Below are 16,831 nucleotides of genomic sequence, written 5' to 3'. Positions count from 1 at the left end.
TTATTGGTAGTATATTGCGCATTTCATATATTACCATGTATGGGCAAGCGTATCCTCGCTCATGATAGTATGTACATCAAGAAAACACTCTGAAAACGTATTTTACATTATTTGTGTGGGCATAATGTATGCACAGGTGTGAAAAATAATTACCCTAGCACATTGTGGAGCAGTTCTGAGCAACTGCAGTTCTAATCAGGCGGAAAATTCTGTGTAATTTAGTGAGAACACCTGCACAAGTTACGGCAGAAAATAATCACCCGCTACGATGGCAATACTCAACAGCGCACAACATACCACCAGAAAGCCAACTTCCCATCATTATTGCACCACTTTCCAGCACGAATAGAGACCTAAATTTTTTACAGTAGATGTGTAACATTCTATTATGCATGAGAATATTGATTTTTTCCATTTTTGTAAACCTCGATTTTTCGGCCGAATTTGCGTCTCACAGACATGACCCAAAAACCTATTTGCGCCCTGAAAGGGTTAAATCTTCCTGCAAGAGCAGACATTCCTCTCTTGTTTTGATAACTCTTAGCAACTTTGCATCATCAGCGAATAAATTTATATAACTATTTATCTCAATGTGAATGTCATTTACATAAACTTGAAACATAATGGGAGCTAACACTGACCCTTGTGGCACTCTGCTAGTTACTTTATTCTGATCAAAGTTCTCATTTCCCTATCCTTCAAATAATCTCTTGTCCATTTGAGCAAGGTTTCACGCAGTCCTCCTATGTTCTCTAGTTTCCAAAGAAGTCTTCCGTGTGGGACTTTATCAAAAGCCTTTTTAATGTCCAGGTATACTGTGTCCACCCATCCATCTCTGTTTTTAAGTCCTGCATAACTCTCGAGTAGAACCTTAATAAGTTTTATACACATGACCTTCCTGTCCTAAACCCAAATTGTCTGTTCGATATGACTTGCTCCTCTTTTAGAAATATAACCCACTTTTCTTTGATAATTATTTCACACAACTTCCCCAAGACACTTGTAAGTGACACTGGTCCGTAGTTTAGTGGTTTAGTTGCCTTTCCTCCTTTAAATATCAGTATTATGTTGGCTCTCTTCCATTCTAGTGGAACTTTCCCTTCATTTATTGAACTTGTAATTATTTCCCAAATTGGATCCAGTAGTTGCTCTTTACATTGTTTTAACACCCAACCTGATACACCATCTGGCCCAATTGCTTTTCTGACATCCAACTTATCCAGTAATCTTCCAATATCCTCTTTGTGCACTGCAATCTCATGTAATCCTTGGCAATGCAGTGTCCTATTAGGTTCTGTGAAGTCTTTTTCTGTAGTGAACACCATTTTGAAGCTCTCATTCATTATTTTACACATTTCCTTCTCTGTTTGGTATGTCTTCCTTCTTTAATTATTTTTTCAATTGTTCCTTGTTCTTTGTTTTGCCATTCATAAACTTGTAGAAAAGTTTGGGTTTGTCTTTGCTTTTATTTACCACATCTTTCTCAAAGTTTCTTTCTTCCTCTCTCCTTACTCTAATATATTCATTTCTGGCATCCTTGTATTGCTGTCTGTTCTAGTCATTTCTCTGTTTTATGAGTTTCTTCCAAGCTTTATCTTTTGCTTTTTAGCTTGTATGCATCTAGCATTGTACCAAGCATGTATTTTTTACTTAATTCTATAAACAGATACAAATTTCTTTACTCCTTCATTATATTTCTATAAGAATGTCATATTTCCCTTGTACTTCCTTTCTGTACATAATATTTCTCCACTCAATATCAGCAAAATCGTGCATGAATTAAGATTTCTCCTTTGTAGTCATCTCTGGACCTTATCCCATCTTCCCCATGAATTTGCATCTCTAATGTCACATGATCACTTCTTCCCATTGAACTAAGGTATTGTATGATTGGAGGGGGGGCTCTGAATACTAGGTCAAGGAACAATGGTTCTTCTTCCCCCCTGTACCTTGTTGACTCCTCCACCCACTGATCCATTGCATTAATCATAGTCAACTGTAACACTTCCTCACTCCACTGCCCAGCATTATCCATTACTTCCATCTCTCTCCAGTTTACTTTTTTGCAGTTAAAGTCTCCAACTAGAAGTATTCTTCTATCTCTTCTTATCATGTTATCTAGGCACTTAATTACCTCTCTTTACATGTCTTTATGTTCTTCAGTTCCCCATGTATTAGTCTTAGGTGGCACATATGTAACTATAATTTTTCTCTTCTTCAATTCCTCTGTTTTGATTGTTACTCCTATTACTTCCACTTTGTCCTCTCCATATTGCACATCCTCCACACATATATTATCATGAACCATTATTGGCACTTCTCCTCCCCCTTTATCCTTCCTGTCTCTCCTCCAGCTATTATATCCCTCCTCTTTAAAGTTGACATGGATCTCTTTTTTCAGTTTTGTTTCAATGATGCACATTACATCCAGCTTTTTCTCTTTCAAATAATCCCTAACCTCCAACATACTTGATAACAACCCATCTATATTAGTATAAGTCACTCTTAATTTCTTGCCTCCTCCATGACTTCCTCTTTCTTCCATAGGTACCACTTCTTTAATCTCATATTCAGAACCCTCCAGTAAAAATTCTTTTTCTCTATCTCTGTCCTTTTTTTTTTTTTTCCTTAGCTTCACTTCTTAGCACTTTTTCCTTTTCCCTCTCCTCTAAATTCATATCTCTTTTTATCCATATATCCTTGTGTTCAGTATCATCAGCCAGCTCCCCTTTCCTAGCCATAATTTCCTCTACTACCATTTGGGATCTCATTCTCACTTTCATTGCTCTCCTACATCCTTCACTGTATCTTCCTAGCCTGATTACTTCCTCCACCTCCTGGTCTAGTTCTTATGTGCTGTCTTGTACTTGTTTGATAATAGTTTTGGCCAATTCTCTCTCCACGTTCTCTCATGAATTTATTTGGATATTTCTTTTCCTTCATCCCAAAAATCACAAAGCTTTTTTTCTTAGACACTGTATCCTGCACCAGGTCTTCTTTCTCTTTAATTACTTCAATTACAGCGACTTTCATGTTTTCCTGAACTTTTTTCTTTCCAACCTCTGAAAATTTGACTTTTTCCTCTTCCTATTCCTGCTTCCATTCATTTCATAGTTCCTTCAGCTTGTTGTCACCCAATCCACCCTCTACCCTGTCCACAATCCCATCTTGCACTTTAACCTGTAAACTCCTTAAGGAGCTTTCTTAGTCTTGGCATGTGGCTTTTAGTACATCATTTTGTTTCTTTATTTCTTGTATCTCTTCTCTTAATCCCTGATTGATTGCACTGACCCTCACTTTCCACCAATCTCAATTTCAGCTCTGTGTTTTTTGTTGTCACTCTGTCCTGTTTGTCCATTAGACTTGACATTACTTCCTTCATATACCTTTTTTCCCTTTTTATGTTGATCAACCTTCTAATACTACCCTGAATCCAGAAAAATCCTTGTCCATAATATCATCAGTTAGTTTCCTTAGTCCAACAGGAGTTTCAATGTACCGTTGGTTTCCACATGATGGCTTATGATTTGATTCCGTCATACGTCTGGCAGCACTACTCTGTTCCATTTCTCTCTCGTCCTTCTTTCCGTATATACAATCCAAAACTTATTTAATATGGAGAGAGGAGAACCTATGGACCCTTTCCCCCTGTACATACGTCTAGGCCAGTCTACAGCTCCTGTTATAGCTTTTCCCTGTGAGCTGCTCCAATGCATCTGGTCGGCACGATGTCTACATGCAGTGTGTGTGTGTGTGTGTGTATGTGTGTGTGTGTGTGTGTGTGTGTGTGTGTGTGTGTGTGTGTGTGTGTGTGTGTGTGTGTGTGTGTGTGTGTGTGTGTGTGTGTATTTATTCAGTTATGTTTACCTAGTTGTATATTACAGGGTTCAAAAATGGCTCATAATGACCTGTCTCCATATCCAATTTTATCCAACTTTTCCTTAAATATATGCACACTTTCTGCTGTCACAATCTTTTCACTCAATCTTTTCCAGATGTCCACTGTCCTATGTGGAAAACTAAACTTTTTAATGTTCCTTAAATATTTGCTTTTTATGATCTTAGAGTGTCTTCTTGTCCGTCTATCTCCATCTTCAGTCAGTGACACCAGGTTTTGTCTGTCTATCTTTTCCATACGGTTCACTATCTTATACATCATTATTAAATCTCCTCTCTTCCATCTATCCTTCATAGTTGGTAGTTCCATTTCCTTCTGTCTTGCTTTGTAGGGAAGGTTTTTTATTTCTTCCACCATCTTTGTAACAGTCCTTTGGATTCTTTCTAGTTTCGTAATATCTCTTTGTATGTGTGGTGACTACGAATTTAGGTAAAAATGGCACAATGTAAAAAGTAGGAAAAAATGGCACAGCTACAAAAGTTTTATTGAGGTAAAGGTCATTTAGAAACATTGAACGTTCAAACACAAGAACAATTTTTTTTTACGTCAAACCTTAAAACAATGAAGTTTAAAATCTTAAATTGTTAAACTTTAAAAAATAAGAGCTTAGAATCTTATGTTGTGACCAAGTCCATGCAACACTTGATCAAGGTTTTTTCTTCCTTCTATGTAATCTTTGCACAGATTTTGGAGATGTTGTAGATCAACATATATCTTTTTTTGTTTTCTTTTTGGTTGGTTCACCAACTGAGTCCTTTGCAATAACTGCACTCACAGCTACCTCTTCCTGTTGGATCACCCGTATAAGTTTCCAAATAGACGGGTGCTGGTAGCCAATAAGTTGGTAAAATTTTTTTTTCCATCCTTCACATAGGTTGTTGGTCCTGGGACAGTCATTCAAGGTAGCTTCATGTATGTTCCAAAGTTCAGGAGGAAATCTTGGTGGAATACGCCACTGCTGGTGGCGTCTTCTTTGAACATATGTACCAGAAACATATGTTTGGTCAAAGTACTCAAACAGGGGAGCTGCCTCTTCAGTACATCTATCCTTCAGTAGCTGTATTCCCACTGTAACATCTTCAACTGGTAGAAATGCCAGTGAGTCTATCTGTCCACAGAACTGATGAAAATCCTCACTGTCTTTGTAGTGAGTGGTCAGACCAAGGTCCTGTATTTTTTGCCAGGTACTTTGAGTTAGGTGATAGAAGCAGCCTTGTGTGTGTGTTTCCGGCCCAAAAATATTGCTAATGGCTTGGATGACCGCCTGCTCGAAGTCAACAATTATGGTTGTTGGGTCTGGGTAGAGTTCAATCTTATGACAATGATCCATCACTGCATGTAAGAATGTTTCATAGGTATGTTGTGTTTTGTTCTGCAGGCAAGCAAAAATAGTAGAAACTGCAGTATTTCCGATTGGAACCCTTATGACATAAAGCTGTAGAAAACCTTGTGGAGCCATTGCATAGTTGCCATCCATTAGCCATGTATCAGCCAAAGCAAGTAGACTCAACGATTCATCAGAACCAAAAGCAATGATACAGTTCTCAGTGTCTGGACCATTGTCGAAAAACAAGAAAGGCTTTGGTTCTGGAGCTGCAGAGCTGCAGTAGTTGTCCATTCCCCAGTAAGTTTCAGATCCTTAAGGCTTTCTGGTACTGGTGGATAGAGTTTTGATCTTTGGTTGCACAAAGTTCTCTTTATGATGTCTTCACTTGGTAGTGCTGCCTTTGCTTCAGCTGATAAGTCATGCAGGTTATTGTTGTAAATCTGGCTAGGTTTATATTCTGTTTCAACTGCTTTTCTCTTCATGTTCGTAATACATTTTGTTGCTGAGATGGCTGCATGATCAGGAGCGTGGTTGTGTTCATTTGCTGGTACAGGATCAGTCATATTAAGGCTAGTGGTCATGGTGCCTTTACAAAAAGATGTTCTCTTAACACATCTCCATCTGATAGTAGTTGATCTTGTAATCTGTTTTGTGTACATATATCCTTGGAAGCAGATCTTCTCTTTTCCTTTATTGCTCTGTATAACTTCCATGATTAAAAATTTGGTAGAGCCACTGAGATCTGAGATGTGTTCTTGACTGCTTCTACAACTTGTCTGTGGCTGTGTAGTGTGAAATACATAAAGTAAACAATGAACTTGCTTCGAGACAAATTCGTGAAACACTAATGCTTCGAGTATCGAAATATGGTTTGTGTTAAACTCACTAAAGAATTCAAGAAATAAACAATGAGCCTGCTTTGAGACAAATTCATGAAACACTAATGCTTCAAGTTTCGAAATATGGTTTGAGTTAAACTCACTAACTCAAGAATTCAAGAAACTCAAAGAAACATACATATTTTCTCAAAATTCTGAATTCAATTATGATTTTGTGCCATTTTTTTCTACTTTTTAGATGGTGGCATTTTTACCTGTGCCATTTTTACCAGTTACATTTTTCTGTGCCATTTTTACCTGAGCCATTTTTACCAGTGACATTTTTACCTGAGCCATTTTACCTGTGCCATTTTTACCGTTCACCGGTGACCACACCACTGCTGCATATTCAAGTCTGAGTTTTATCATAGTGGTTATGATCTTTTTTCATCATACTCTTGTCCTTATAGTTAATTTGGTTAATGTCTTGTATGTTGAAGTAAATAACCCATTTATGTGTGTCTGTGGGCAGGGTGTCTTGTATAACCACATCCAGGTCTTTCTCTTCCTTTCTCTTCATTGTAATCTCTTCTCCCATTTTGTATTCCCATTCCCAGATCTTGTCAATATCTCTCTGTAATTCCATACAGTCTTCCTTGCTCCTTATCATTCTCAAGCGTTTTGCATCTGTAAACAAATTTATGTAGCTACTTAAGCCCTCTTGTATATCGTTTATATATACTTGGAACATTATCATTGCCAGTATTGAACCCTGTGGTATGCCACTAATTACTGTGCTCCAACTTGATGGGATGTCTCTTATCACTGTTCGCATTTCTCTTTCTGTTATGTAGTTTCTCATCCAGCTTAAGATACTTCCCTGTATTCCTCCTCGGTGTTCTATTTTCCACTAGAGTCTTCTATGTGATACTCTGTCAAAAGCCTTTTTAATATCTAGATACATTGTGTCCACCCATCCATCTCTCCCTTGTACCTCGTCTATTACACTGCTGGTCAGAGCAGAAGGCACAGTACCTGTGACATCCTCTGAAGAATATTAATGACACAGAAAATATGTTTTAGTGAGGGTACTCATCTAAACTAGTCATTGATAGGGTGCCCTCGTGCCTTCTTGACCTTTTCAAGTCTCTTGGGAAGTGAATCACCCAGATGGTGGAGATACTGAGCATCAATATTGTCCCATATGTCCTGAATAGTGGGAGGGAGGAGGTATCTCTCTCCTTTACTTTAAGTTTTGTGTATGCCCAGAGATTTTCTATAGGGTTAAGGTCTGGTGAATTTGTGGGCCAAGGTTTTAAAAGACTGACATTGCAGAAATCAAACCAGTCAAGAATTAACTTTGCTGTATGGCACGGTGCACCATCTTGCATGAAGATATCAGCATTGCACTTTTCCATACTGTACACTCAAGTAACTTATCCAGAATTAGCTCAAAGTAGTTATTTTGGTTCATACGAACATTTTTAGGCAAAAACACTAATTTTCCAAGACCAAAGTAAGAAAAACAACCACACACCATCAAAGAATCTGGGTGTTTTACTGTGTGTGTTGTGTAGCGTTGATCGTACAGTTACTACTGTGTCTGCAGTACACACAGTTTCTCTGGTTGTCTGTAACCTGAAAGCTTGCCTCATCTGACCAAAGTACCCTATGCCACTTATCTAAGTTTCAATCTTTGTGCTGAGACACAAAAGCAAGCCTATTGGTATGGTGAGCATGTGTGAGGCAAGTTTTGAAACTGCGCGGCAACTCTGGTATCCCAAGTCGCAGTTCACATATCTCCGCACAGTCCTTTCACTCATCCCAGCCAGCAAAGCAGGGTCTTAAGTTTCTTGCTGTGTATGCGAGGGTTGGCCTAAAGCTGTCTTCGAATAATGTTTAGAGTTCTCTGGCTCACACTGCGCTTACGTCCTTCAGGCTTGTGAGGTGGTGGTCTTCCTCCCTCACAATAAATTTTGGTCCAACATTGAACAGTTCTGAAAAACACACACACACACACACACACACACACACACACACACACACACACACACACACACACACACACACACACACACACACACACGGCCCGGTAGCTCAGTGGTTAGAGCGCTGGCTTCACAAGCCAGATGACCGGGGTTCGATTCCCCGGCCAGGTGGAGATATTTGGGTGTGTCTCCTTTCACGTGTAGCCCCTGTTCACCTAGCATTGAGTAGGTACGGGATGTAAATCGAGGAGTTGTGACCTTGTTGTCCCGGTGTGTGGTGTGTGCCTGGTCTCAGGCCTATCCGAAGATCGGAAACAATGAGCTCTGAGCTCGTTCCGTAGGGTAACGTCTGGCTGTCTCGTCAGAGACTGCAGCAGATCAAACAGTGAATTACACACACACCCACACATACACACATACATTCAAACATGAATTTCAAATGCAAAATTTTAATTTGTCAAGGGAGGCAGTGAGGAATTGTCTTTTCACAACCACAGTGGTGACATTTCTTTATCTTATCCCCACTGCTCCTTGCTTCTCTATGAAGACAGTTGGACTCTAATCTGACTTTTACAGCAAGACAGCTGAAGGGGCACAATGGGGAAGTCACCACTGTAGCTGTGAAAAAATTGTTCCTCACTGCCTGCCTTGATGAATTTTCATATCAGATTCTGGAAGTTTCATGTTTTCTTATTCACATGCTTTGCTACATTGACACCAGTCACATTTAACATGTGAAGATGTATGATTGAATCCTGTCACCATGACATGTCTGCCTCATAATCATCATTGAAAGCATCATAAAATTAACAGAACAAAATGTGTTTCAACCCAAGAAGAAAATCTGGTTATGTTTTACTGAAGACATAGTACTGACTCTAGTTAATGATATTGATCATTGTTGCTATGGCTGAGACTGAGGAGAAAAGATGCACTTGAGATGCCAATAACTCAATTTGTCCCAGGCTGTTTTTTATGCTAGCTGGGAGGCCATGCACTCCCTGAACAGCATGTGCTGCCATGACAAAAGATTGTTATTTGCTGACCATGTAAGAACTATACTGTACTAAATATTTGCACCTTATGATACATTTTAGGGAAATATAACTTGCTTTGCTCTTTCTCTGCAGAAAAATACAACTTTATATTATTATGATTGTCTATATATGTTAAATATTCATATTTCAGTCGCTCATCATCTCGAACACAGAGTATAGACTCTCTACCAAGCTATGGATCTGGACGATCACAGCGATCACAGCAGTCACAAGGTGGACGTAGTGTCCATGGATCACCAATCCGAGCCATTAATGTAAATGCTGCATCTATCTTTGATCTGATGAATATACGTGGAATGAATCAAGAGTTGGCAGCTAACATTGTAGAATACAGGTATGTGTATGAATAATATTTTTAGCAATAGTGATTCATAAGATATCAACAACTTGCATGGCCATCTGGTTCAATTATACTTACATATACCCTAAAAGTCACAATCGTAAAGCTTAGAAGCTTACTAAAACAAGGCAGCAAATCTCAGAATGCTCAGAATGTGAAAGTTATGTATCATGTTTCCTGATGGAATCCACCATGTGTACTGGGCCACAAATGAAACATTACTTATAAGCATGTAAGAAGCTTCACATACTAGATAACAAATGTGTAAGTTTGAAGGATGTTCTTTATTTATTTTTTATTTTTTTTATTTTTTTTATTTTAATTTTTTAATTTATTTATTTTATTTATTTTTTTTTTAAGAGAAAGTTTGGTGATATTGGAAGAATTTATGAGATATTATAACTTTTTTTCCTCTTTGTTTTTAGGGAAAGAAAAGGTCCTTTCAAGAACATTGATGACTTAATTAAAGTCAAAGGGATATCTGGACGTGTTCTAAGTATCCTGAGAATGTATCTTACTGTCAGTAGTGTTTCTCCAGCCTCTCCCCAAGTCAGTGATGTGATCTCAGTTGCAAGCTGTAGCAAGATGTCTTCACGGAGTCTTAATGGCAGAATGGCAGGTGAGCAGGAAGACTTAATAATGTTCATGAAGAAAGTGGACAATTTTCTTAAGTGAATATGGTACGCTCAACTTTTGCACTTGCTTCCAAAGGCATAATACTAAACTTGAGGATTGCCACATGGCCCAGAACTTTGTAAGGCCGGGCGCACATTGAGACACAGGGCAGCGCAGAGCAGGGCAGGGCAGGGCAGAGCAACACACAGCAGCATAGGCGTGGTGCGAACATTGAGAAGCAGTCTATCATCTCAGATAATCAAGATTATCTGAGAAAAACACACACACACACACACACGCGCGCGCGCATAGTGTAGTGGTTAGCACGCTCGACTCACAATCGAGAGGGCCGGGTTCGAGTCCCGGTAAGCGGCGAGGCATATGAGCAAGCCTCTTAATGTGTGGACCCTGTTCACCTAGCAGTAAATAGATACAGGATGTAACTTGAGGGGTTGTGGCCTCGCTTTCCCAGTGTGTGTTGTGTGTTGATGTGGTCTCAGTCCTACCCAAAGATCGGTCTATGAGCTCTGAGCTCGCTCCGTAATGGGGAAGACTGGCTGGGTGACCAGCAGGCGACCGAGGAGGAGGTGACTTACACACACACACACACCGCATAATGTAGTGGTTAGCACGCTCAACTCACAATCGAGAGGGCCGGGTTCGAGTCCCGGCACGGCGAGACAAATGGGCAAGCCTCTTAATGTGTAGCCCCTGTTCACCTAGCAGTAAATAGGTACAGGATGTAACTCGAGGGGTTGTGGCCTCGCTTTCCCGGTGTGTGGAGTGTGTGTTGTGGTCTCAGTCCTACCCGAAGATCCATCTATGAGCTCTGAGCTCGCTCTGTAATGGGGAAGACTGGCTGGGTGACCAGCAGGCGACCGTGGTGGTGGTGAATTACACACACACACACACACATCAACGGAAAGCCTATTAACTCAGTTGTATTATATATGCTACTTGTACTTCAACGTATGCTACCATACAACAATATACTCACCATCTTTGAATTGTAGAATGGATGCAATCTTAGCCCATATCTTGTCTTTCAGTGACCCTTTCATGTAATCAGGTTGGGTTGTATCGTAAAGGACTTTGTGTTGGCGGACAGCCTCAATAAGTTCCTCAGTGGACGACATCATGTGGATACTGAGGATGTGACTTCCTGCGCCAAACGTGTGCAGAAAACTGCGTTTCAAAGACTGCAGGCCAAAACAAGTCTGCACCTACACTGTGCTGCCCTGAGCGACAATGTACGCACTTACATTTAGAATAGTGAGATGCAGTTTTCTGCCCTGTTCTGTGCTGTGTTGCCTGAGTCACCTGCGTCTCAATGTGCGCCTGGCTTAAGTGTGTGCATTGTCTTCAAATAAGACATGATACTGTGGCATAGGTGTATCACACCACCATATCTGCACTGTAACTTTTTTTTTTTCTTCTTTTTTTTCCCTCACATCATTGTGTGGTAGTGAGGTGCCACAGTAGTATGATGCTGTACATACTGTGTAGTGGATACAGCAACACCACAGTAATGTGACACCTCATTGATATTGTTATTATGTGCCTGTACCATTGTTATGTAGTGTGACACTCTCTTATATACAATTAGGAATGACTAGTATTGTAGCAGTTTATGAAATGCCAGTAGTAGGAAGAAGTGACCTATACACAACAAAAAAGTAAAATTAAGGGGATATTGTGCAAAAGTTGGATTAATAAGGATTTAGGACTCAGTGCAAAACTTAAGAATTATAAAACTTGATACTATGAAACTCAAAAGTGTTTTTTATTTATTTATGTTTCTTTGATAAATTCTTATTTTCATAGTCTAAGAAATTCTGCTGTATTGTGAATTCTTTTACTGCTTTCTATTTAAGTTGTAGTATATAGTGGATATGCTCTCTCTCTCTCTCTCTCTCTCTCTCTCTCTCTCTCTCTCTCTCTCTCTCTCTCTCTCTCTCTCTCTCTCTCTCTCTCTCTCTCTCTCTCTCTCTCTCTCTCTCAACATACTGGCATGCTACCAGAAGAAACTAATATCTGATTATTGCTTTAGGTCACCGCAGAACATACTCCGCACCTCTCAATAATAATGGAGAAGACATTGAGCAACCCTCTCTGGACTTAAAACGGATGCCTTTGAGAAGTCCTATTGACTTCAGCACAGACATCTTTGAACTTCTCTCCTTAAGGTATTTTTTTAATTTAAGTATGTATATTTGAAGATAAATCACTCAGATGTATATTTCAGTAGTTACTATTTCAGTTTGTATATTATTTGCTTCATCTACAACAAAAGATTCAGGGCTTCAGTCTTTAATTAGATGAACATGGTTTGTATAGGGATCTTCCACTTCTCTCTTGTGCAAGCCCATAATCTCTTTTTCTTTACCCATTCACTTTTTTCTTTTTTTTTTTTTCTTTTCATTTCCTTTCAATGCATCAGAAAAAAATAATTGTATTTCTTTTTACTCTTTCTATCCCTTCACACTTCCTGTTATACATACCCATACCACATCTTTCACACAGATTTTCATTGTTGTCATTCTTGTCTTGTGATGTATTTACTGAAAAATCTTAATATCTAAATTAGCTGCTGTCTATGATAATTTTTTTAGCTCAAGACGATGTTGATGATTGTTGCTAATATTCCTGCGCTATTATTAAGTATAAATGTTGGGATGGCCGAATGACACTTTCTGTAACTGTTTTGTAGCAGTACCTGCTACCATACAGTGTGCATTTTGTAAAAGGTGACAAAGAGTATCAGAGTGATGTCTTTCCTCATTAGTGTTATGATTCCTACACTGTCTTCCATTAAAGCAGATGTCTATCTGTTGTATTGATTTACATTAATGGAAATAGCAATAATTTCTTGGCACTCAGATCTGAACGTCCAGTAGTGAAAGAAGTCTTTACTGGGAGCTATCAGGGCCAGCCAGCTATAAGAGTTGCTACTTGGAATTTGCAGCGACTAACAAAAGAAAAGGTAGATATTTATGCCTTTATGCTTTTATGTAATTTTTTTCACACTACTGAGCATATGGAATTCCTTTGTAATTTTGGCATCTGCATTATCAATACAGCTCCCATTAATGCTATTCAGATGGTTTTCTTGAGTGGCTAATCCAGGTTTTGTTCTTGAACTATCAAGAGTTTCAGTCAAATACTTCTCTACTGCCTCCAAGTTTCATGAAACAGAAGTAACTTCTAGGGAGAAGTTCTTACATCTTGATTTGGATTTATTTTGATGTGTCATATTCTCTTCTTTAGATTTGCAACCTTGGAGTTTTAGAAGTTGTGTGTCGCACCATTTTGGAAAATGGCTTCAGCTTTATTGCCATACAAGAAGTTTGCAGCAAAGATGTTCTTGAGAAGGTATGAATGTTCTCATTAGAAATTATTAATTGACAAATGGAGATCTTATATTTAACTTTTTTGTGCTCTTAGATTACTTATCCAGTAGTATTCTCTGAATAAATAAAAATTTCACACCCTTCTGTAACCATATCTTTCATACAAGTTGTGAGTGTCAAGAAGCACATGGTTACTTGTTTGACATGGGATTTAGGACTGTAGATATGCCTCTTCTCTAAAATATTTTGAAAAAAAGAAAAAAGTATTCAAGAACAATTTATTTCATTCAGATATGTTGTGAACTGAATCATAGCAGCTTAAGGCGTGTTCGAGAGTGGACAGGAGCCAAAGGTGAATGGAGGTGGCAAGTGTCAGAAGAACCTGTTGGTGACATGTCAGATGTGAGTTTGATTAGTATTTATTGATTAAAAGCTTGCATATCATGAAGATATACTCTTAATTTAGAAAAGCTTAGCTCAGACATATCTAATGTTTTTGTAACAAAACAGGGAGCTGAGTATGCAGCCTTCATCTACAATGTGCAACATGGTCTCCAGTTATTGTCTGCATCCATCCTTAGTATTCAAGAAAATAATGGCAGCTCTTTCTCCACAAAGCCATATCTCGGCTACTTTAAGGTTAGAATATAGTCATAGTCTTTCTCTGCCATGTTTGAAGCTCAGGACAGGGATTCCATGTAGCTGATCATTTTAGCTTAAGCTCCAACTTAACTGACTTTTCTTCAATCACCTTATTAAATTTAATTTAGGTTATGCTATTTTATTGATAAAAAAAAACCACTTTTCCTCATCAATTTTCTTTTCTGTGACTTAATTTGAAATGGTGTCCAGATCAAATAAGTGAAGGAAAAAGAGTAAACATTTTTTTTTTGCATATTTCAGGTTAATGACTTTGAATTTGTTGTGATAAATCTTCATATAAATGGAAGCAAACTAGCCCAAAGTACTGGTACAAGCAACTTATCTGACTCTGGAGAGGATGAGGAAGGGAGTCCAAGTCATATGGTATCTCAGCTGGCCCCACTTGTAGCTGCTCTCAGAGACAAGCTTGTCACAGAAAGAAACATCATTCTGTTGGGAGACTTCAGTATGAGTCCAGAAGACATTGGTTAGTGCTAACAGGTTCAACAATGTCATTTATTGTTTATTTATTTATGCTACTATTTACTTACTAATTACCTCCCAACATCATTCACATTTTTATTTCCTTGTCTTCTTGGTTTTCATTATGACCATTCAACTTTGATTCTTATGATAAGAGACTTGAAACATATTTCAGTTTTCATTGTAGCTATAATATAGATTTAAAATTTTCATGAAAAGATCTTGCAGTTCATGTGAAGAATCAAAGTAATAGCTAGAAGTTATGTTGACAAATACTTATGCATACTTTTTTTCCAGCTTTCAATATATTAAGAGAAACCTCCTACACAAACATTGTTCCAGCTGATACTATGACTGGCACTACTAAAGAATCAGATTATTATGACAACATTTGGCTGAATCCTTGCATTGCTACTTTATATACAGGTAAGGTAATGAGTACCTTAGTACATTACTGTGTCATAACTTTGCTCATTAAAAATCCATATACATTTCATATTGGATGGGAATATGGCCTTTAAATAGAATATTTTAAAATCTAAAAAGAAGTAAATAAATAAAAAATATAAAAAGAAAAAAAAGTGGGGCAAGGGAAAATGGAATATGACATTGATGGGCAAATATTTAGGAGCTTTAGAAAATAAAAGCATATTTATAAAAAGAAAATGAACAGTATAGGAAGAGCTATAAAACGAGTGTCAGAAAAATTTTTAGATGGGAAATTTTGATAGATGTGATAAAGATTATGTGAATATTTGTGCTGTTGTAATATGTTGGTAAAGAATTTTTTAATGATAAAGTTTGTAAAGCATAAAATGCATAAGTTTGAATAGAAACAGTTACAAGCAGTTTTCAGTCTGACTGGAATATTAAAAAATTTTAAGCTGTTTTTTTTTTTTCTATTTCTGTTTAATAGGACACTGGGGAATAGTTAATGAAGGGCTGAGTCATCTTGCCATCCCATCTGGCTGGGGCTGGGGAGGAGTAGTGAGTGAACACTGCCCACTCTACTGTGATCTCTTCTGCCATAGCACACACACATCCCATCAACGTGAAGCTAGAATTTTATGGTATTAAAATTACTTGTAGCAGGTTAGTATCAAGGTAACATGACTTATTTGTGATGTCATGCACATTAGGTAATTGTATTCCTTCATCTTACAAGTCACTCCATATAAAACAGATGATCAAGAACATAAATGATGCTGTGTATACTTTTGTATCTTTTATGCATGCTACTTATTAGGTTAGACATGTAAGCAAAACATGCATGTATTGCTTACTTTTTTTGAGAAATTCGAGGGACAAATTTTCCTGTTTGTATTTGACAGAATAGTAGATGAAGTGATAAAGTTTGGTTTGTCTTGCTGGTCCCAGAGAGGAGGTGTGAGTGAGCACTTACCACTGTACTGTGGTCTCTTCTGTCTCGCCATCCACACATTTCATCAGGGTAAAGCTGGAGAAGTCACCATGGTAAATTACCAACTACTCTGAGTGATGTATAGTATAAAATGCTGTTGATATATCCAACTTTAATGATTCCTCTCATCTACTTATGATACCCATTATTTGCTTTATATTAACTTGCTTTTGACTCTTTTTAATGATCTAGATATTCAGAACTATGAAATTTCTGCTACTTGTAAGAAACCTCTGAAGTTTAGTTTGAAATTTTGTTGAGAAACATGTATACATGCTGTGTGCAAAACTTCCTAAAAACTGAGACAATACATACATGACAATTCAGATTTCAGTACACTAGCAGATGTGTTTAAGATAGCAGGAGTTGTGAGTTGCTGGTCCAGATTCCTTTAAGCTTTAATGTTTTGGCCTTATATTAAACTGATGATGTATCTGGTTCCTTGTTGCATCCATGTGGATTTGTTGCATTTTGCATTTTCATAGGATATTACCCAACATGTTTGGGAAATGTATAAAATGTATAAAAGAGTTATATACTGTTATTATTGTTGTTCAGCTATATATATATATATATATATATATATATATATATATATATATATATATATATATATATATATATATATATATATATATATATATATATATATATATATATATATATATATATATATGAAAGTAGAGAACTTCTTTATGGAAAGTTATGATGATGATAATAATGATTTTTTTTATTTTTATAACATTAGAAATTGTTATGAAAATGATGATGATAGTGATTATAAAGATAATATATATAATAACACTATTGATAATAATAACAATGGTGATAATGATGATGATAGTAGTGGTGATAGTGGTACAATGATGAAACAAGTGCTTGAGTTAAGAAT

The 16,831-nt window shown here is 37.5% G+C and overlaps 1 protein-coding gene across 3 annotated transcripts in view; it reads left to right on the top strand.

Moving 5' to 3' along the window:
• Nucleotides 1–16,491, top strand: part of LOC123520799 (endonuclease/exonuclease/phosphatase family domain-containing protein 1-like) — a 30,326-nt gene extending 13,835 nt beyond the window's left edge. For 2 of the 3 annotated variants that reach the window (XM_045283409.1, XM_045283407.1), the window contains exons 6-16: nt 9,220–9,423; nt 9,855–10,048; nt 12,095–12,230; nt 12,925–13,027; nt 13,312–13,416; nt 13,686–13,796; nt 13,905–14,033; nt 14,298–14,523; nt 14,817–14,945; nt 15,436–15,611; nt 15,851–16,491. In XM_045283409.1, the coding sequence (XP_045139344.1) occupies nt 9,220–9,423; nt 9,855–10,048; nt 12,095–12,230; nt 12,925–13,027; nt 13,312–13,416; nt 13,686–13,796; nt 13,905–14,033; nt 14,298–14,523; nt 14,817–14,945; nt 15,436–15,596 (1,498 nt within the window). In that variant the 3' untranslated portion in view covers nt 15,597–15,611; nt 15,851–16,491. Of the gene's footprint in view, nt 1–9,219; nt 9,424–9,854; nt 10,049–12,094; nt 12,231–12,924; nt 13,028–13,311; nt 13,417–13,685; nt 13,797–13,904; nt 14,034–14,297; nt 14,524–14,816; nt 14,946–15,435; nt 15,735–15,850 lie in introns of those variants that run through there. The other variant, XM_045283408.1, reaches the window with a different exon arrangement.
• Nucleotides 16,492–16,831: the final 340 nt, after the last annotated feature.

Source organism: Portunus trituberculatus, chromosome 47, assembly GCF_017591435.1.
Source record: "Portunus trituberculatus isolate SZX2019 chromosome 47, ASM1759143v1, whole genome shotgun sequence".
Classification (NCBI taxonomy): domain Eukaryota; kingdom Metazoa; phylum Arthropoda; class Malacostraca; order Decapoda; family Portunidae; genus Portunus; species Portunus trituberculatus.
This window is presented reverse-complemented; position numbering and strand designations above follow the sequence as displayed.